General features: G+C 38.3%; 1 protein-coding gene across 1 annotated transcript; it reads right to left on the bottom strand.

The window, feature by feature from the left end:
- Window positions 1-576: 576 nt before the first annotated feature.
- CCDC39 (coiled-coil domain 39 molecular ruler complex subunit) lies at window positions 577-20301 on the bottom strand. The gene is made up of 20 exons (XM_065844758.2): window positions 20132-20301; window positions 19475-19594; window positions 18185-18331; window positions 17004-17162; window positions 16108-16200; window positions 15894-16022; window positions 14612-14803; window positions 12847-12950; window positions 12412-12544; window positions 10545-10739; window positions 9678-9842; window positions 9059-9196; window positions 7495-7703; window positions 6172-6292; window positions 4755-4914; window positions 3619-3725; window positions 2169-2309; window positions 1849-2028; window positions 1534-1622; window positions 577-928 (listed from the first exon to the last, which is right to left on the bottom strand). Exons 1-20 carry the CDS (start codon window positions 20240-20242, stop codon window positions 778-780), a joined length of 2844 nt encoding a protein of 947 aa, XP_065700830.1. The 5' UTR covers window positions 20243-20301; the 3' UTR covers window positions 577-777.
- Window positions 20302-22295: the final 1994 nt, after the last annotated feature.

Below are 22295 nucleotides of genomic sequence, written 5' to 3' on the forward strand. Positions count from 1 at the left end.
AAAATAGTGGTTATTGTCTAGGTAAGTCGAGGTCTGGACTGTTTGGTGTTTGTGTTTTTGTTGTTTGGTATTTGCTGTACAAGTAGCTTGAAGGCAGCGGTTGCATTCATGTGGAAAAAGTCACGTTCTATTTCCAGTGAGTTCTCCAGGGGTGGTTGGCAAAACACACAAGGAGCTAATATCTGGCACACACACAACACTAATTGTGCTTCAGCTGTAAGTTGTCCATGTAATTCTGTAGATACTAATCAGTTGTAAAAAAGGTATTGCGTAATTTTGAATAGAAAAAGTACAGCTTTACTGACTTTAATTATATTCTGTCATCTTTCAATTAAGATTTGATCTGAGATGACTATTTGATTAATAGTCAAAGTTGATCTTGAAACAAAACATACATTTTCTTGTCTGAGTTGTTGCAGTGTAATCTAGAACTATTCTGACAGCAGTGAGGTACCAGTTCACTAAAATTAACGGCTTTAACAGAACTCTCCTTTTCGTTCTATAAGAAAAGTAAATTAATGGCTTCTGAAGGGGTTTGCAAATTTTTAGTTCTCCAACAGCAAAATGAGAAAGTAATTTAAAGGTTAATTTATTTAATTATATAAAGTATATGCTTTACATTTTACCTAGATAATTCATTGCATGCTTTAGAAGAAAGTTGAAACATACATTTCTGAGAGAAATTAATGCTAAGATTGCCAGTAGACCTTGATAAATAAGTTAAGGCTTCTTAATTAGTCTAACTAGTGTTAAGCCGTTACAATGGCCTTCAAAAGATTACTTAAGACTTTTTTTGCGTTTACAAATGTCAGAGGTACTATCTCTGCTGGACGGAGCGTCCACCCCAGGAGCGTCGATAGGCAAGCTCAGGTCTATGACTTTGAGTGATGACGTCTGACTAGAGCCTGAACTTGTGCTTCCGGAGGATCTGAAAGACACAAGTTTACTCCTCAGTACGCAGAAATCCCTGTACATAAATGAATAGCTTACAACAAAGCCACCCGGCAGCAGCGTTTATTCTTGGTAAGATCCCTTGTAAACATTCCCACTAATTGCTGAAGTAACCTATGGGAACGTTGTTAGATCGTAACCAATTCAAAGTGTTACACGCACTGTTAGTTGAATATATGTTGAACAGGGGAAAAAGGAATCGGTAAAAGCATAACACGGCTGTCTTTCCTATTAGGAAAGGGAGCTCACACTACCAAGTGCAAAACGTGGCTGGAGCTCAAGTATGATGTGAAACCACTCTAATTAGAGCACAGTTAGCAAAATTAAATGTAATTATTCTGTAATTACAGTTTTATTTTAAACTCTGATGGATGCTGAAGTAAACTGAATGGCATGCTAAAAATATCTAGTAAACTTAATGGTGGGACAGCGTAAGGAGAGAGTTTTCACAAAGCGCTCAGGAAGGTGCGACTGAAAGACCTTCAGGATTGAGTAATCGAGTCATTTAGGGACTAATTTTGCTGGTTTAAGCTTTAAAATAAATTGAAAAAAAATAAAGCCAAGAAAACTGCTCGCACTTACCTGGTAGAAGCTACTGAGCTTTGCGTGGATGATGATCGAGAACTCTGACTACCAGCAGCAGAAGCAATTTTAGGAAGCTCTAAATTGGACTAGAGAATTTGGAAAGAAAATGTTGATGTAATGGTTGTTACAATAGGACTGGGTATATAGGAGGGTTTATAGTCCTTTGTATTTGAAGAGAGGTTGAAAGCAGATGAACACTTTTCCTGTCTTACCCTATGTATTGTTGAATTGAGGACTTGCCCTTGAAAGATACTCATCAGTAGACTAGAGTCATCAATCAAGATTTTGGGGGCAGTTAACTGGAAAACTTACCTGGTGAAAGTACATTTGAAAGGGTGCAATTAAATCAGGATTTGCTTCTAGAACATCAGCTAACAATTTGTTGATGGTTTTGTTGAAGATTTTCATTTCACGGAGATCAATGTCTCTTTCTTCCTGTGTTTCTGTTTGAGTTTTCTTCAGGGATTGAATTTCTCTGGATAGTCTGGAACACTTTTTAACACAAATATTTTTAAAGCATTGCTAGAATGGAAGTTCAGCACTTTTTCATAAACCTGCCAAGTTTGAATTATGTGGTTTTAACCATGCTACTGTCTATAAGGTTAGAAGTTGTCTTAAATGAATATACCGACCTGTTTTATAACCCTTTCCAGCTTTGGCTTCTGTTCTTCTATGTCTTTGTTCAGCTGCAAAACAAGCGCTTGTTTTTCCTTCTTTTGCTCTTGGAAGAACGCTTCCTGCTTCAGGAGTGTATCAAAACTTTTTTCCATGCTCTACAAATTCATTTGAACAGCAGTTTTAGTTTATAAAGCAGTTCTGATATCCTTTCACTGTTCGTGTTACTTTGTGGGAGGGTCTGTTATGGCTACTGCTTGCTTCTAAATGTAGCTCAAGCAATTAGTATAATGGTAACACAACTCAAAACTTTCTGCCTGTCAAATTCTTTAGTGGATAAATACCTGGATAAAGAGACCACCACCTAATGTACTTATCTTTAAAAATATATTATTAATGAAGTTTTAACTACGTATTTTTAGATGTGCCTCCGAGCAATGTCTACTTGACCCAGTACCAATTTACCAGTGCAAGCGATCCTAAGAAAATAACATTGTTTTCCATGGGAAGAAATGGATACTTTTGGCTGGAATTAATACCTTCAGCTCCATAAAGGTGGCTCTGATTTTTAAAAAATAAATACATAAAAAGGCCTTAACACCTCATTATATCCTAGGACTTACTCCCTGATGAAGATAGGTGTCTTTTATTTCAGAGATATTATTTATTAAATAACACATATGTACTATGGTGGTAGAATAAGCAACAGGAGTGTTTGTTGACCTGTAGCCAGTGACTTAGGGCTTAGAATAACAGGGATATAACAAGGTGTCTTTGATTTCTTCTACCTAAGAACATTTTAACTAAGTTGTCACACCTCGGAGTTAAGTGTTGTTCCTTCTTAAGGGCTCAGTGGGCTTTTTGGTAACAAAGGGAACCCAGAGTAAGTCCTTATGTGGAGCCTGAACACAAGCTATCCTTTACCTGCATGTATTGCTCATCCTGCTCAGTTAAGAGTCAGCTAGCTTGCTTGAGCTAAATTAATCCTGTTTAAACTGAAGCACCCTGAAAGCTAATGAAATATGTTCTTCTAGAAAAATTCTGGGATGTGGATGCCAGAGACACCAGATGTGTGGATTTTAACCTCTGCAGTACTGGACAGGATGATACAATATAGCGGTGTATGCTACACAAAAATACAGCTGGGTGCCAGAACAGAGCATCTGGCACTGAGCATCTGGCATTTTGAAACTTCTAGCTGTAAAAAAAACAAACAAAACAAACAAACAAACAAACAAAAAAAAACAAAAACGAAAAAGCCTGAAGTTTCATTGTGATTCGAGGAAAAAACAAGCACTCAATTTTCGAAAGGAGAGGTAGAGCCTTCTAAAAAAGTTGTATCCATTCATACAAAGCACAGGATATCAAAGAACAGACAAAAATTTTCTGTCAATAAGATGGCTTGCATGGATTTAGCTATGTGCTGCAGCCTTCTCTGTTCAACCAGAACTTGTGCTTGTATTTTACCTGGAGATTTTCCTGAAGTTCCTTGATCTGTCTTTGTTTGTATCTGTATTTTTCATCAACAACCCTTTTCTCCTCCTCTAGTTTCAATTTTTCCTCATATTCCTCACCTGTCATCCCAAACAAAGAGGCAGCATTAATGCTGGACAAGCAGCATATACAACTGCATTTTCACTTTAAAATAAGTTGCACTTTATAGTAGCTGCACCACAGAGTATTACTATATTAGTCTTGGCAGTATGAGAGACCTCAAGGTTTAAAGGGTTTTTTTAAGTACTCTACTAGTAATTCCAAATCACTGGGACAAAGTAACTGGATTCATGAGAATGATTTAAGAGCTACTGTTGCCAGAGCCAGCAGAGGGCACAAAAGTTAAATATTTTCTGTAATTAAGTTTATGGTAATGCTTTTTATATGCAAAATGAAAAAGTTCCACTGAAGGACAGCAACCTTATGAAGTGTGAGTGGCAACCGAAACAACAGATGAAGATATTTTCCAGAATTCTGAGAAATTTCCAGGATCCAAAAACTTGTAGTTGGATAGTCCATATTTTAAAGTCTACTGACACTACGCTAAAATAACACAGTTTAAGTGTTCATCTTCCTCTTCATTTTCCCAGATGACAGTTTGCTATTTTTTCCTCTCTTCCATGCAAAAATCAGAGATGATGTTGGTGTAGCTATGGGGTGGATCATCCTGCTGGATGAGTAGCTGTGTGTGACACAGCACTACAGAGAATGTAGCGGGGTTTGTTCTGTGCAGTTTTATCCCCTAGCCCTATGTACTTCAGGGGCACTTCTTTCTGCCCGTAATGACTTTTTTTTTCTCCCCCCAATAATTGTCTTTATGCTTTACATCTTCTGAATGACTGTTAACAAAATGTATATAGTCTTAGATATTTTCACAACAATCAGATGTGAGAACATAATATTAGTTAATTATGCCTTACTCTGCTTTCTTGTGTGCTTATTCTGCTGAACTGTTCACAGTAGCATGTCACTTACACCCTGCTGCTACTACCAGTTTTCGTCTCTCTCTGTGATTCATTCTTTTGTGCCATGGAATTTCCTCACTCTCTACCCAAGTTATACCATCATCTATAACTCAGACAGCAAATAGCAATTTCTATTTTACATACTTGTCTCAGTGACTTCCTTGAAAGAGTTTCGGTAATTGCTGTTGCAGTTATTAAGCACACACAAAGTGTTTTCCAAAGCTACAATTTCTTTTTCAGCTGTGCAGATCTTTGCATCTAAATCATCACCTTCACGTTTAAGTGCTTCCTTTTCCTGTGCAGCCTGGAAATAAAACTGATACTTTAGGTGATTGCACACATACTGAAAATATTAGGACAATTATACAGAAAAAAAAATACCTGCAATATTTACAGATTAAAATCCTAGGTAGATATGGGGCTTATCTGTGTTGTCAGGCTTGAACTGAGATTTGAGTTACTAAGTAACTCAAAGGAGTAGTTATTTACAGCACGGGAATCTTTTTGAGATACTTAATCCACGTGCATTTCATTATTGGTGTCTGTCTCTCCATCTCAACTCACAAAGTCCTGGTCAGCAGCATCCACACTGTACAAAGCAGTTTCCGTGCTTTGCACTGCTGATGGGAACTGCAGCACATGCTTCACGTCTGTTTGTTTTCCTTACCCACAAAAGCCAAGTAAGATTTGAGCCTGTACATTATATAAAACCACCAAGAGTGTTAAAAGTAAGCTAGTGTGTCTGGGAGTTACTCACCTCAAAACCTTCATTCATCTGACCAGCAAGATGTAAGAAACAGGCAGCTGGTGAAGTATTTTCTATAGCCCCTCAGAAAATTTGAGGTGGTGAAAAAATCTCCATACTTCCAGAGGATAAACTACCAACCGTGACAAGGGTTTTACTGAGGGTCTTCTGCTGTGCTAGACCTCATAATAGCAGAAATACCATAATTCAGAAATTTAACACTTAAGAATGAGAAGAAGATGGACTTCAGAGCCAAGATCACAGCTAGAAGCGTTTTGCTTTAAGAGGACATAAAGAGAATTTGTGGACCTCAAAAATAATAGATTTTTATTCTAGAATTGGGGCATTACCTTATGGATAAAGACTGATTTTTTTTTTTTCTCCAATGAAAAGCTGAAGTATACATGAGTGAATGATAAGTAAAGGGGAAAGCTGACATTCTGCAAGGTTTAAACAGGACAGGGTGAAATAAATACCTAAAAAATAACTCCGAAGGGTAGAAAAAATTAAGATCATGTGAGGATGTGATAATCAGTCACAGATTACCACAAGACTTCTTGTCTTTGTAAATTAATGAGCACTGGAGTGAAAATTTTCAAGGTGCTCAAAATTAATGCTCCACGGACCTTAGGACTGACCACAGAGATCCATGTGAAATTGCTTTATCATCTGAATAAACAACAGCGTCACATAGTGTAAAACAACTAGATGGAAAGTAAGCAGTAGGTAAGGAGGTTGTCTTATTTACTTGAATAGAGCCCAGGGAAATCTATAGCTTAAATACTCAAAGTAGAAGGAATTACGTTAATAAAATACCTTTATTACATAGTAGGTAATGGTTTTCTCTTCTCCATCGGATGGCATCATGACAACAGTAAGAAGTTCATATCTGCATCTCAGTTTATCAATTTTACTGAGGCGATCTTGAAATTCAGCACTGATTTATTTAGAAAAAAAAAAATAAATGGGTTGTGAAAGTATTATTCTGGTAGTGTTTTGCAGGCAGTTCTTGCTGTAGCAGTTTGAATTACTGGGGTTATGGCAGCAGTTGTGCTTCTGCTGGTTTTTGTTGTTTTCTGTTGTCCCAGCTACAGTCATCTTGTTCTTGTGGTTACCCACACTTCTCTTGCAGTTCTAAACTGAGACAAAATTATTTTCATACTCCAGATCATTGCATCTTGAAGGACTGTGCCACGGTCCTCCCCCAAAATTTTAAAGGTTTGGCATTTAAACTGTACAGCTGCGCAAGCTGCCTCCTGCTGATATTATCTTAATATTGCCACTACTAGATGAGCGTAAGCAACAGTAGGCAACAACCCCAAATCAAATTACACGGAAGTATCAATTAGCTGTGTAATTATCAAAGGAAAAAAGCCACACAGTCTGCACTCTCGGTGAGCAGTTAAGCTTTAGTCACACTAAATCACTCTAATTTCCTATTGTGTGGGGTGTGGTTAGCAGAGGAGGGAATAAAAAGCCTGCCAGCTTTCCACAGCTCAGCTGCTGAAGCATTGATTTGACGGGCTACAGATACTGGGATTGCAGAGCTAAAACTCTCTCAGATACTTAGCACTAAATATTACAGAAGGGAAAAGTTATTTCATACATGGTTACTTTATAATAGCGTATATACATAATTCACAAAGTTTAATTTTGTTATATAGGACAGATAATGGAGAGTTCATTTGTTAAAAAGACAAATCCCAAACCAGACAGACATGCTGTATGAGTCAAAGAAATCACAGTTATATCAAGTTGGGAGTAAACCCTCTTTAAAAGCAACGTTTCTGCCATACCTCCAGGCACACTGATTTCACATTTCCTGATTATTTTGGAGAATGCACATGACATTTACTTTTTTTAAAGTAAGGAAACTGAGGTTTCCTCTCAGTACTGTAGAGAATCATCAGAATAAACAACAATATCTCTTGGTCACCAAACTGTTAAAGATGTAGGCTGGATTTCAGAGAAGGGATGTCTTGCTAACCTCACATGTCTTGGTAAATATATAGAGACTTATTTCATCCTCCATTTCTCTAATTGGTGAAACTGGATAAAATGCTTCACTTTTTTGAGTAAGTCCCCGTGTAATCTATACTCAGCAAAAGTTATGAGTTTAATTTATATAAGAATAGTTACCTTATACGTTGCCGTTCCTGATCCACAAGTCTTATCTGCGAATCCAGCATTGCCTTATGAATCTTGATTTCCTCAGTTCTTTCTGCTATTGCTTTCTGTAACTCCAATTTTTGTTTTTCCAGTGTCAGAACCTTCTCTGTCTTATTATACAGAATATCTCGAAGACGGTTCAGTTCTAGTTTTAAGAGATTATCGTCCACCATCATCTCCTAATAAATGCCAAAAAGGTCTCAAAATAAGAAAGCATTGTTTATAATTAAGATGTCTATAGCAGTTAATAAGTTGTTGTGTTGTGTGGTTTTTTTATAAAGCATCCATTGTTTTACCTTTTACATATACAACTGTCAGACTCATTTTGCTCCGCATTTAAAAATGTTCTCAATTTCTCGTTTGCTAACAGTTCACATGGTGAGTGCAATAGGGGTAGTTTGTTTCCTACAAATTCAGACTTAGATAGGGGTTGAGAGGCTTTTCCACCTACACCTTTCAGTCAGCATTACCAGTGGTAAGACTATAAAGGTGGTCTCAAAGAAATCAAGCAGATCTTACAAGGAACTTTCTGAAGCAGTTAATATCTCACTGAAACCATTTTAATTCTCTTGGAATGTGTTATAGATTTTGTAGGTCTAAAAGTCCTGTTGTTATATGGGCAAATTTATATATACCAAAACTCATGAAAAACAGCAAGTGGTGAACTTGATTACCATGCAAACACTTGGAATCATTAAAAAAAATCTGTTATGGATTCCAAACTCTGTACCATTTCTTCTCTGAGGTCTTTAACGCCATCAGCTGCTTCTTTTATTCCCCTGAATTTCATCCGCAAGGCAGCGTTCCAGGTTAGGGAGCATTTTCACTGAAGAGCAGGTGCCCCAGTGAAGTCAAGAGCAAAACCTCCTCCCATTACTTAGACCCTGTATTGTTCTACTACCTTAGTGCTTCTTTTAGGAAAGCTAGAGCTTATTGCAGGAAAAAAATGTGCAGTAATTAGAGGACTAGGAACTGGGGTTTTTTTGCTGTTTACTAACATATGGGGAGAAAGACTTCCATTTTATTTCTAATACCTTAAATTGTAATGTAGGTATATCCAAACCATCTGCTGAGAAAAGTCTCACAATGTAATAAGAGAACCGAGCCAAACTTCTTAGCTGGCATCACAGATTGAGAATAAAAATTCAGTACAAGGTAAAGATGTCCTTGGGCAGTATATAAATTTTCTATTTTGAAGGCAATCATTTATAAGAAAAAAAAGCAAAACAAACCGAACACACTGACCAAGTCGATATGATGGTATAAGTAATATGCAATTAAATTAATAACCCAAAGAAACTTTATGCTGCAGACACAGGAGAAGCATCATGTTGACTAGTAAGAGAATAGTGACAAAAGTGACTTCAGAGTTTGGGAATGAAGGTGTAAGGCAAGAAACTACAAAGAGGGTTGTTATGGATATAATGATGTAGCACTGTGGGAGGCAGACAACAGCCTGCAGAATAAGTCATGAGTTTGTGTTTTAAGAAGCAAACAGGTTCTGTGTTAGTAAAGCTGCAAAATAAAACTGTACCTGCTTAATGGCTTTCGCTTTTTTCAACTCCTGATCTGATCTCTCATTGAAAAGATTTAGTTCATTTATCTTCACCATCACACCACTTGTTTCTTCTCCTGTCTTATCCATTGCTCTCTTGAGGAAATGGACATCGCTCTGTTTCCAAGTGAAGTTATGTTTAATTTATTTCAGTGAATGTAGTTTGCACCGAAAGCTACCAGTTAATTTTAAATTAGATATTTTTAAGTCCTGAAACCAGGAACCATCATCTTCATGTGTCTATGTGCTGCTCTGCAAACAGTGCCTAGAGCAATGCAGACCGCATGCAGTCTCCTATTTCTGCATGGTGCTAATGACAAATTCTGACATTTACAAGCAGTCAGTCACACCTTGAAGTGGAAGCTAAACTCGCCTTTCCAACTTTTCAATGCTTCTCTTTCTGCTAAGGTGCTTTAGTTGTACAGTAACAACCTATTTTTCTGGAAGGTACAGGGAATGTATGAAGTTTTCCACTGTTACACAAAGTTCAGATATCTTTTAATCTAATACCAAGTTATTAATTAATAAGACCCAATCTACTTTGTTAGCTGAGGTTTCTAGATGTTACATAATCAACCTGATGTCCTAAGGAAGTTACCTCAAGTTTCTTGTGCTGCGCCTGTAAAACATCATATGCGTTTTTCTTTTCTTCTAAGGTTTTCTTAAGCTCAGCAATTTTTGCTTCCAAAGCTTGTCTCTCATCTGCGTTAACATCTCCTTCTAACCGTGACAGCCGTCTCTGTACTTGCTGAATATAAAAATCCTGTTAAAATAATTTTAAAGAGAATTAATAGTCTGAGATAAGCAATTATAACCTTCCTATAAAGCTAAAACATTGATATAAACTTGGATCTAAATGTTGGCTTTAGGACAGTCACCCAATTAAGCTATTGTTTTATAATAATTTAGGGCTTATAGACCTCATTAGCAAAATATTCTTAGATAACTGATGTGCAGTGACAGTTCAGGAATAATCTTCTAGAAGAGTAACAAAGCATCCTCAGCACAGTCTGCTGTAGGGAGGCTCACAATTGAGTTGCCATCTTGCTGTTACCAGTAGATGCTGATATAAAAGAGCAAATTTCAAAGTGGTGCATAGGAAATATGCACAAAATCCAATTAGTAAATAACAGGATTTGGCCATGTACCTCTTGTATTGCTTTAAAAATTTACCCTGAGGTTTCTTGTGGTTCAGAGGGATCAAAGTAAAGAACTGATTTGAGAAATTAGTGGGGAAAGCAGCAGATCCAAAAAAATAATGAAATACACAAGTACATAATGTAGGTAATACTATAGCAAGTTTCAGTTATCTCAATTTTATCCATACATCCAGAGACAGAAATAAACGCAGACTTCAAATTATACTGCATGGCATTTCCAAAATGTTGACAAAGATTACAGAACTCAAGCAATTTACTCTCACTAGACCCAAAAATCATAGTATGAAAGTGTGTTAATATTTTACCTGGTTATAAATGTGTTCTTGTTGTTTTAATGCTTCTGCATCAAGTCTGTGCAGCCGACTCTTAAGATTTTTAAGGGATGTTCGACTTCCCTCAATTTCCGCTAGAACACACTTCTCCTTATCCTTCTGTGCCTTTAACTCTTGAGTCTTCTTGAAAAGTAGTTCTTTTAGCTGCTTCACTTCTGTTTCTTTTTCCTGGTGACAAGTTAACAATTCAGTAGTGAGAACTAATTAATCACATAAGTAATTTCTGAGGAATTATTTGCCTTTATTAATCATATATAGGATGATTTAAAAATTTCAATACTCTATCCATTAATATGAACACAGAATTTCTTAGGTCTTCAAAATGGTTGCCAAGAAAAGTCTTTGACTTAAAGAGAAAGTTGCGGGGGTTTGTTGTTGATGTTTTTTGTTGTTATGGTGGTGTGGGTTTGTTTTGTGGGGTTTTTTGTTTGTTTGTGGTGGGGTTTTTTGTTTGGTTGGTTTTTAACTTGGATCCTACCATACTGAGGCCATTCAGCGTGCTGCTTTCCTGTAAGGTACAGCTCCAAAACGAGTGCTGTGGCATCACAAGCCTGTTCTGAGACTCATTTACGTTTAGCTCAAGTCTGGTACAGAGTTGGAAGATGCACATTTAAATTAATATAGAAAACCACCTTAGAATTCACTTCTCTAATTAAAAATGTGTTTCTTCTTGATTTTATATGTACACATTATGAAATTTGCTTGTGAAGTATTTCACTGGGTTTAATAAGAGCAAAAGATAACTTCTTCCCTAAGAGTTTGTAATTACAGTCTACCAAATTGAATTTTTTTGTAGTTAAACTTGCTGTAAGTTTAATACAAAATTTTACAGTGGTGTCAGTGGGCTTTGGATCACACCTGAACAAAGGAGTTTAACTTCAGAAGTAAATTCTTTTTACACAGGTGCCCAATACCAAGCTGTATCTCTGAAACTAATGACAATAATGAATTCATCTCCTAAAACTGGATCATGATGGCTGCGTAGTCATTCTTGCATATCTAAATTCATTTATTTAATGGAAATTGTTTCTCTCCCTTTAATTGAGGTTGTTAATAGAGATAAAGTATTCAGTAAGCTTCACCATGCAACAGTGTTTTGCCACAGATTGAAGAGGGAGAAGTATCACAGAACTGAAGTGCAAAATGGTGACATTTCATCCACATTGTTCCTGTAAACATCTCTTCACAGTAAATTAATAGAAGCAGCAAATAGCTATGTGTGTCTAATGGTGATGGGAAGCACGCTTCTGATCAATACGTCACAGACATTGTTCAAGAACAGTTCATCCTAGTTAAAATATCACCCTGAAGCTGTGGAGCTGCTGAGCTCAATGTCATCTTAGGTTATCCGCCAGAGACGCAAGTAGAGAAACCCTGCTAATGGTTGAGCCGCCCCACTAACAGTCTTAAGGGGAGCAAATGAGATTTTCATTTCAATGAAATGTTATCTCATTCTAACTTGTTTTCAAATTATCTGAAAAAACAAAACAGTAAGTAAGGCCTGTAACTTAAGGAACTCTATAAAGGAAAGGCATCCCCTCTCTAGTTTCTATATGTATATTTAAAATTACAGTTAATTCCTGTGGAGTTAAAAGGTTTGAAAAAATAACACTCCACCCTCTCAGTTCCTGTGTTAGTATGTGGGGAAACCATGTTCTGAATTACTAGTACCACTTATTTTCCTCCAGTTTTCCCAGCACAGGTGCTGAGGTATCTACATGAACATTACTTCATCATTTGATGAAATAGCTACATTCCATTTTAATCCATCAATGTTTTCTAGATAGAGCTTGCAAATTAAATGAATCCTCATTTGCAGAAACCATGAAAAACATTTTACCTTGACAATTTTTTCTTCTTCCTTTAGCACTTCTTCCATCCTCAAAGCTTTTTCTTCTGAACTGAGTGTCTTCTCAGTCAAAAGTTCCAGCTTGGTGGAAAGACTTGCATTTCTTTCTTTAAGAAAGCTTGCTCTAAACAAAATTACATGATTTAACAAGTTAAATGTATGTTGCATATACAACACTGCCGAAGTTTATCCGGCTAAACTTTAACCTGTGATAAACAAGGCCTTGATTTTTTTTCACACCCTTTAAAAACAAGGATTACCAGGAGTATTTCCTAAATTGCCCAGTGCCAGAAACTATGCAGAACATGAAATAATCAGAAAGCTGGAGGCTTTAATCATCAATGTTATTTAAGGTTCTTCGCTAGCTCAAAGATTTGATTATATTACTAACCCATACAAATTATGTTTTAAACGTCTGTTTCTTACCTGTCTTGTTTTTTCTGAATTTCTTTCTTCAGATTGGTTACTTGTGTTCTCAAAGACTCCAGATCAGAAGCAGTTTTGTCCACAGTGCATTTCAAAGTATCCAGCTAATAAATTACAAAATAGAGCAACCAAGCTCTTATTTACTTTGGTACGTGCTAGGATAGTTAAAATATTAAGGGACCTATTTATTGCAAAGTACTACATTTCTTTCTAACACTCTTTTCCAAATGAGAAGTGCTGCAAATTCTGAGGTGCTGTAAATCACCACAGCTTAATCTGAATAGACAAAATACTTAATAATTAATAATACACAAGGAATCATTAAGGTGCTGTGGGCTGCAGTTCTTCTCCAACAGCATCTGTGTAAGTGGAACCATGGTTTTATAGAGCACTGCTCACTTGAATGAGGTTCTTTGTGAACGTAGATAGCCTTACGTATTGACTAAATACCTCTAATTCAAACTTTGTTGGGTACATAAAACTATTTTGATTAAGGAACACTGACAAAAATACACACATTTAATTTAGTAAAAAAGCATGACAGCATACAGTCATTAAGCAGGATAGGAACATTTTACAATCGGTAGCTCATTAATCTTCACAGTATCACTTAACAGTGCAATTGTCTTCACTTTCACAGATGAAGAAACCTGATCAAGGCTGTACACAGAGCAGGTCTCTGTACCAGGATGAGAACTGGAAGGTCACAAGTTGTCAGCTGAACTGTAAGTCTGTTTCTTTCCTTGTTTCTCACTTACATGCCACAGATGTTCTAACACCTAATAATGGGAGACTGTCCTCATTATCACATTGCGTAGTATTAATTGGGAAAAACATCAAGTAAGAATCTCACATTTTAAGAGATAAAACCCTACCAATTCTGGGAACCCTCAAATTTGCATGAATTATAGGGTAATCTAATAACCTACACCTTGCTTGAGCTACCTACAGTTTAATTACTATATCAGTTTGTGAACCACCTTCCACAGCAAAGCTATCCGAAGTTAAGGCAACAGCAGATGCAGGGTTTTTAATCACTGAGCTGGCTGGGTGGCCCAGAGTTACCATTTTCTTGTTAAGAGAAAACTTAGGTAATGCAAGTGTATCCCTTCTCAACAGGGCCACGAGACTTGAATTACCTCTTAGAAGTACTTCTACAGGCATTTAAATAATTAAGCAATGCAGCTCATTCCTAGCTTTAAGTGCAGATTACACATAGGTAACAGAGTTAAGTATGGACAGCATCAAGCATGGCTCATTGAGAGTAGCCCTGTCCTACTGCCTCTGGATTAGAAAGCCATGTGAGAGCGTTTGGGGTTTTGTTTTGTTTTTTTAAAATAATTTCAACCTGACTACAAGGGCCATCAACACGCACTTCTGAGAGCACAGGATAGGAACTGTTTAGAATCTAGAAGAGGTTTCTCTCATCGTTATACAATACTGCAGCCTATGTACCCTAAAGACAAGACACGCTTCCTTGTGAAGCATCTAACAGTGATTCAGAGAAAATTCACCAATTTTATACCAACACAGAGAACACAAGCTCATCTCTTTACCACTACCCATGAAAGGATTAAATTGAGGGTTCAGATCCCGTTAATCACAAATAGACTGAGAAGAGCAGATGTTTTGTTGAATTATTAAGAGCCTAGTATAAAAACAGAGAAAAACAAATGCGATTCCTGTATTTCCTCCACGTAGTCAAAAGTTAGAGCTACAAGTTCTAGTTCCAGTCTATTTTTCTGAACAGTTTGTTCATGCTTACCTCATCCTGCAGCCGAACTCTGTAAGTCTCCTGACTTTGGTATTCATTTCGGAGGCCGGCAGCTTCCTGTTCAGCTGAAGAAATTTTCTTTTCATATTCCATATTATTAAGAGTTTCATTTACCAAAAAGGAAGTCTTCTCTTTCAGCACAGTTTCTTTCTTTCTGATCTCCTGTTTTATCTCTGCTATTAGCTATCAGGATAAAAACATTTTAGATTTGCTTGCATTACTTAAGATGTGTTAGATTAATAAAAGGCACACCCAGAAGATAGAATGCTGTTCAGACTATTCTTTGCACAAGACAGCCCAGTTAGCACATCATTTTTAAATGACTTCATTCCACCAGTCACAACACCAAATATAATTGTTTTGGATTGGAAACCTCCAAAATAATCCAATCAAGAAGTAAAAAAAAAAAAAAAGACACTGTAAACTTGTATGAAATAAAAATAATTTCTGATTGCTTGAATAGAAAAAAAGAAAAGTCTATGCAAAGAAAACTTCAGAAAGACTTGAAGTGGAGAAAAATGCAAGAGGAAAATGACCAACAGTAGTGGTGCATCCTTTAGCTGACAGATTTATAGCTATTCAGTGAAATGTTTACGAAAGCATCAGTAGGTCTGTTCTATAGACTACTAATATATACAAGGTTGGCCAGAGCTGGGGTTTTTTTTGTTGTTGTTGTTGGGTTGGGTTTTTTGTTTGTTCTTTGCAGGAGTCTTCTGACCTGAAATACTATGAAATCAAAATATTTCAGCTAGATTAGACCACTATATTTTCTGTTTGGTAATATTTCTTCTGGCTTGCCATTTTCTATTAGTACATTTTTTTAACGTAAGCATTGCTAATTCCTTCAATAATAATTGTTCGGTTTTCTTTTTTATATTGCATCTCAGACACAGAATCTCCTCCTTGCAGTTGAATACCCGTACTCTCTCAGAAATAACACTTCATCTTGTTGCTTCTAGGATCACAGAAAATACTGAAACTGGCATGCTTTGCGTTTTCCAATGACCTTGAGATTGAAAATTAAATGTTGGATAGTATCAAGCGGAGCAGCATTACTTACACTGTGAGATACTGCTTTCAAAATAAATTCTGAATGTATTTTAGTAATATCTGAACTTCTAAACACCTTAATAAAATTCAGAGGTAAACACAAAGAAAACACTGAACATCTAAAAGACCAAGTAATTCTGTGTTTGACTGCCAAAATTCCTATCAATATCATCGATACAAAGTAGGCTGATATCCTGACATGGACCAGTTACAGCGGTTTTACCAAAGCACAATGATCAATCTGTTCATCTCTTTTCTGCATCTGCTGTATCGCGTTCTCCCACTGCTTGATGACTTCTTGCCTTTCCTGATGAGCTCTGCGAAAATCTTCAGCTGTCCTGTCAAGCTCTATCTGTTTAAAAGAAAGCACTCCCATGATTTCTGATTTTAAAAATTTCATATGTAACAAGATCTCTTCAAGAACCTGAAGCACAAACCTGAGCCGTTATGGTTTCTGTAAGCTCATTATCAAGAGCCCTGCGCTTTTGATTTGCTTGCATGGTCAACTTTTCTACTTGAAGGGTTAATGCCTAAAATGAAAGGATAAAAAATATTATGTATTTGAATACAAATATGTGATGTCTTATAAATTCTTAAAGCTCTGCTATAATTAGAGGTGAAATTACCGAGGCATTAATTTTATTGTGTTTTAGAAAAAAAAAAAAGCATCTAGCCTTTCCAATTTTTGGCTATACAAGAGCCCATAATCTCATCAGCCTCTGGGACCAGACTGGAGCTACGTCAGAGTAACCCTTCATCACATATAAACTTGTATGTGGTGTCCTCAGCATCAGCTATTTCACTTCACTCTTCCAACTACGCTGTGTCACTCGCTGATGTAAATGGTATCAGTAAGACTGTTTGTGTAAGCTAAAGTTTTGGGGTTAAGCATTTAATGAGTAGCAATAAATTTTCTCCTCCCTGTATTTAAAGTCTCAAAAGAATATTAACCAGGGATACTTATCTCTGAATTAATATACTTCAGAACTAACCCTTATGAAGTCTGAACTTATGACTGGAGGGTCTATTTATACCATCTCTCATTATTCTAGGCAGCTTTACTGAAATAGATATACTTTGTTCTAAGTATTAACAAATTCAGTTCTAATGAGAAAATCTACACTATTTATGCATGTTTAATTCAGTGATACTGTTTCCTAAACTTTATTATCCATTTGTGCACTTTCTTAGAAAAACTCAAACTTGAATTGTACCCAAATGAACAAACAAATTAATGTCTTCAATTATGCCTTTCACCTTTTGTAAAACCTGTTCTCTGTCTTCAAATGCTAAAATGGTTCTAATTCTGAAAATTGTTGTCATTTCTACTTACTCCTAGTTTCCCTTCATCTTGTTGTGCATACTTCTGGATTGTGAGAGAGTCATTATCTTTACGATTAGTTTCCTGTATCCAGCTCTCCAGAACTTCCTCATCACAGTTCATCTGTTGTTTTAAGTTTTCCAACTTCTTCGTGGTTTTATCTATAGTATTCTAATAAAATAAGAGATAATTAAAGGGTTAAACATCTACTATTTTATTTGAATAGTAATTGAAACAACCAGTTCAAGTACTGTAAAAGGTTTACATACATCTTGTTGTCAACAGAACTGTTAGCTTGCTTTGTTGTTAGTTGTGTATTATACTTGAAGAATGCTAATACATTTCCTGGTCTTAAAGAAGAGACAAGACAGTAAATTACCACAAAACTAAAACACAAATTATTTTAAACAGAAAAGTCATCCTGTGGTGAGATATACCTATATGTGGGATCTTTATTCTAGATAATAAACTCATCTGAGGCATCAGAGGGTAAAGTTTCTTCCTTCCACACTAAGGTCCAGTTCTTGGATCCTTATCCTGCGTATCAATTTACCAGTGGCCCCTCATGACTGTGAAGAGATTTCTGACACAAATATGAGAGAATCTGGATCCAGGTGAATAGCAAGGATACCTCCATCATGCTACCCATTCTGAGGGACTGGAGATTACAGACTTGATGAGGACAAAAAGAGCAAATAAAAAACCAAACACATAATTTAAATTGTTGGTAGAAAGAAGAAGATACAGTCCCATAAAACAGAAAAACACCTGTAATTAGATAGCATTAGACTACTTTTTAATGTAAAGCAAATTTTTGACCTTGAAATCATGCACCCAACTTATTTATGTGGGGAAGAACATTTGCCACCAACAATTTAGTTTTAAAAACATAAAGAAAATACCTCTGAGAATTAACAAGATGGTGATATGGATGTGTGACTGTGTATCTGGCATTAAGAACTGCAGTCTTTCAATATCTACCTAATATTTGCTAAGCCTTGACCAATCTATGCAAGGAGATGCTCAGTGTGCCTCTACTTGCCTGCACAGGGAAAAGCACATCCAGAACATTTATTATACTTTAAAAGATTTAGTTATAATTAGTTACTCTTGACTTATACTATTATTTCTGTAAGTGCAAGTGAGGACAAGTCACTTCAATACAGGTGTTCTACAAAAATTTTAAACCTTACTTCTTGGCTGTTTTTCTTTTCTCTTAAGGAAACAATCTCATCTTCCAGTCGTTTGATCTCAGTTTTGAGACGTCCTTGTTCTCTCTCAGCAAGGGCTTTAAAGTGTCGTTCAGTTTCAATTTCATTCTCTTTGGCTCTGTAAAGAGACTGGAGAATAACACACTTCAGCATTTTACAATAATCAAGTGGCATATATGGATTTAAAAAAGCAAGTTTTTCTACATACAGCCAAATTCCAAGTCAGAGATGGTATGATTTTGTCATGCAAATATAGGAATTTTCAGAGCAACTCTTGTATGGATCTTAGTATCGCAAGAGTATGTATTCTTTTATATATATATACACACACATATACCCCCATTGTATCAAATATCCACAGATCAACCATTTATAGCCCTAAAAACTCACTTCAAAGATATTTCACCCAAGATTCTGAATCTTCATCTTTCAAAATCAAAATCTTAGTGTCTTGATCACCAGCAGCTTTATGTCATATTGAGGAGGCACAGCAAAAGAAATCATTTAATTGTTGCATGCAGAGACAGAGACCAGGCTGGCCTACAGCAGTATCTCTATATTGTCTAATCTATCTGACAAATGCAATTTAACAGGCGTTTTCTTCCTTGTATAATAACAAACCTATTACTTACTAGAAGCTTCTCTTGAGTAGAGACTAGTATGTGCTACCTCTTTCTTTATGTGCAAATTAGAACTTGAGTCTAGCACCAAAAAAATTAAACAGTTGTTCAGCTGCAGGGAAGTTTCTTAAAACTTTTTCAGCTAGGATATTTTACCTGAAGCGTGTGCAGCTTTGACTCGGGACTCTTTAGAAATTTAAACCACCCATTTTGACCAATTAACAGAGTGTAAGTGAAGACTTGCACCTAAGCCATCTCACTTCATTTTTCATGTCCACAGAATAACTCTTCACTAGCATTTCACAATTAACTCTTGGCCATTATAAAGATTATAAATTTGTTTTTCCCCTTACACTGATGTTTTATTTTCCTTGAACAGTTTTTTCTTATCCTCTACAAAAGTCTCCCTTAATCAAGAATTCGAAAATGCATCTATCTTGCCTTTTTTCTAGGTACAATCATTTGATCTTGGAAAGTCTTTTTAATGATGATCACGTAATGTCACTGAGATATAGTTTATCTTTTGTTTCCTGTGGAAATCCTGACAAATCTCCAAGAAATCTGCCAAAGTATATAGGATCACCAGCCACAGAAAGATACTCAGACTACCAGTCTGTCTGATAAAATGGATCTGCTAGAGGTAGTGATTTACCGCAGTGAAGCTCAGCTCTTCTCTCACGTTTCGCAGATGAGATGTCATTGCTTTTATTCGCTCTTCTAAGTCGGTCAACTCATTTTGCAGGTTCAGTTTTTCTTTTTGCATCTTCTGCAGCTATTTAAGAGTTACACTTGTCAATTATCTGGTTTTAGTTGAGTGTTTATTACTTGCAACTACTTAAAAATATAGTCATTGCAATTACTAATATAAAACAAAGTAACAAGTATGCACTGCATTCCTCCAAATTATTGAAACAAGAGATTTGGGAAGACGAGGTAGTGACAAAAACTCTTTTGCCATTAAGTCCTGTTTATGATCGGGACAACCAGACCTGCCCAGGCGCTACAGCTGAGGCCAAACGGGGGCACGTTCGGGCTCTCGCTGCCCCCGCCGGGCCGGGACCCCGCGGGTACCGCTGCCCTCGCCTTACGGCCGGGACCGCGCTCCCAGTTTCCCCGCGCAGCTCGGCGGAACCCGGGGGTTTTCCCGGCGGGGAAGGCTGCCCGGGGAAGGCGGGGAGGGGCAGGGCGCCGGCGGCCCCTCAGAGCCAGGCCGGTAGCTCCGCGCTCCGGCGGCCCTACTGGGGAGCCCTCCGGGCCGCTGGCGGGCGGCTTGTCCCTCTCCCCGCCCCGGCCGAAGCCCCGCGCTCACTTCGTCCTCCAGCGCCTTGTTCTCCGCGTTGGCCACGGGGATGGCGTAGCCATCGTCCCAGTGGAGCTCGGCCAGCACTGAGGCGGTGGAGCGGCTGCCGACGCTGTCCATGCCCGCTGGGGAACCGCGCAGGGCAGGGCCCGGCCTGGCGTCCCCGGGCCCTTGGCAACGGCGAGTCCGGGCAGCTCCGGGGACCCGCCTCCCGCCCCGCCCCGGCCGTTGGCGGCTCTGCCCCGCGGTTTGCGGTGGGTTCGGGAATTCCTGGTGTCAGTGCTTACATCAGCTCCCGAGTGGGGCTGTGGTCAGTGGAGCTGCCGAGCTCTCCGGAGGCGATGGCCTCGGCTGTGGTCACTTGTCACCTTGTCAGACTCCGTGCCTTGGGCTGACAGGCCGCTGGCAGCACCTCAGAGCCCCCCAGGCTCAGCTGCTCCCTGCCGGAGCACCAGCCCCGTGTCACAGCTGCGTCAAACGCAGGGCAGCTCAGCTGTGGCTGCTGTCACCTCACAGCACATTGCTAGGGCGGTACATAGTCCGTGTCCTATTTCTGAAGAGGCCTCTGGTGCTATCACAGAATCACAGAATGTTAGGGATTGGAAGGGACCTCAAAAGATCGTATAGTCCAATCCCCCCGCTAGAGCAGGAGCACCGGGGATGAGGTTCCACAGGAAGGCGTCTGGGCGGGTTATCCCCTAGTGACCATCAGGTGTGTTTCCTCAGCCAGAGATTGCATCCAGGTGACCATAGGCACTAATGCCATACCCTTTGTAAACTTGGCTGCTACCTTTTTGAACTTATCTGTACTTCTGCATTGCAAATCATCCTGTGCTATTGAGTTCTGTCATTTGTAGCTGGAGGAAGGGTTGGTAGGGAGCAGAGTCCTGCTGCAGAAACCCTCTGTTGGTGACTATTTGCAATATTGTCTGGCTGAAACATCTGAAAAGACATAGAAGGAATCAATCAAACATGATTAAAAAGTGGATGAGCAAAACAGCCATAAGCATTGAGAAATGGCTGGGAGGAGGTTTGGAGGAGAGCGGAGTTTGCAGGGAGATTTGTTACAAAACGTGGGCATAGTAGCAACACTGACCATAGCAGGAGATGTTATTCTTGCTAGATATCTGCATATGTTATGGAATAATATTTTCAGAGAGGGAACAATTGCTGAAAAACAGTGAAAGTTGTCCTTGATTAAGGTGCACCAAAATGGCAGCTTGCAGTATTGTACAGGTTATTGTTGGGTTTTGATTGTTGGTCACTTCACTGATCATCCCCCTGGGAGAAGTCCTGAGTTGTTCTTAGAAGTGTTGTTCTTTTTTTTCTTTCATTGTGAGGAGGCAACCTAGTTTCTTAAAAACAGAGGAATGGTACAGGGGTCAGTGCCTCAAGCTACCTGTGAAACAAATCCAGAGGTCATGAGGAAGATATTTTGTGCCTCTATTGTCTTACCTGGCATGGTGACGTATGGATGATTCTAAGATGTGCTCCATAATATTTTTTAAGCAAGCTTAACGGGAAAATGTAGTGGCTTGAGACAGTAATTGGCAGCAAGAAGCCTCCTGTCACATTCTTGTTTGCCCTCTGGCAAGTCTGAAGTTGTGATGGCCAAAGTCCTCTGTTTTGATCTCCTTCCTGTGCACTTTTACAGCCTGCACCTCACTGATGCCGTCTGTCCGATTATGAGAATGATGTGCACAGTACAGTTTGTGTCTTCCAGAGGAATGTGGGATGATTTGACCTACATTACCAGCGTGGACAAGACAAAGATGATCATCTGCAAGAGGATAAAAGATAGCTGAGATATATGGCCATTTAGAAGAAGGGAATTTTCTATAGGCAGAAAAATCAGGCCTCTTAAGACACATGTATTCTTGATTCCAGTATATGTGGAGGAGATTCCTAGAAGACTGACATGTGCAGACAGCTGGCTTTTCAGATGAATTCTTAGGACCAGCAGCTCTCAGTGCTGTCTCAGGACTGGGGATATGCACAAAAGGGATCAGTGCAGAAGTGATGTATCAGCGCGATAACAAGGTGGGAGCTCCAGCTGTTGGGAAGGTGTCAGGTGGGAGGGCTGTTTGCTAAGTACCGGCTTTTTGACCCACCGGAGGGGAGGTATTGCAGAGTGCAGTGTGGTGACCTGACTGAAGGGAAAGGTTGAATTCCA

The sequence above is a fragment of the Patagioenas fasciata genome, chromosome 9, assembly GCF_037038585.1.
Source record: "Patagioenas fasciata isolate bPatFas1 chromosome 9, bPatFas1.hap1, whole genome shotgun sequence".
NCBI lineage: Eukaryota > Metazoa > Chordata > Aves > Columbiformes > Columbidae > Patagioenas > Patagioenas fasciata.

Coding starts and splice junctions, on each gene's coding strand:
- CCDC39 (XM_065844758.2), bottom strand. CDS start 20,242: ATGGACAGCGTCGGCAGCCGCTCCACCGCCTCAGTGCTGGCCGAGCTC. Junction 14,804..15,893: donor AGATTGATCATTGTGCTTTG/GTAAAACCGCTG, acceptor TTATCCTGATAG/CTAATAGCAGAGATAAAACA. Junction 2,029..2,168: donor TGGAAAGGGTTATAAAACAG/GTCGGTATATTC, acceptor TGTGTTAAAAAG/TGTTCCAGACTATCCAGAGA.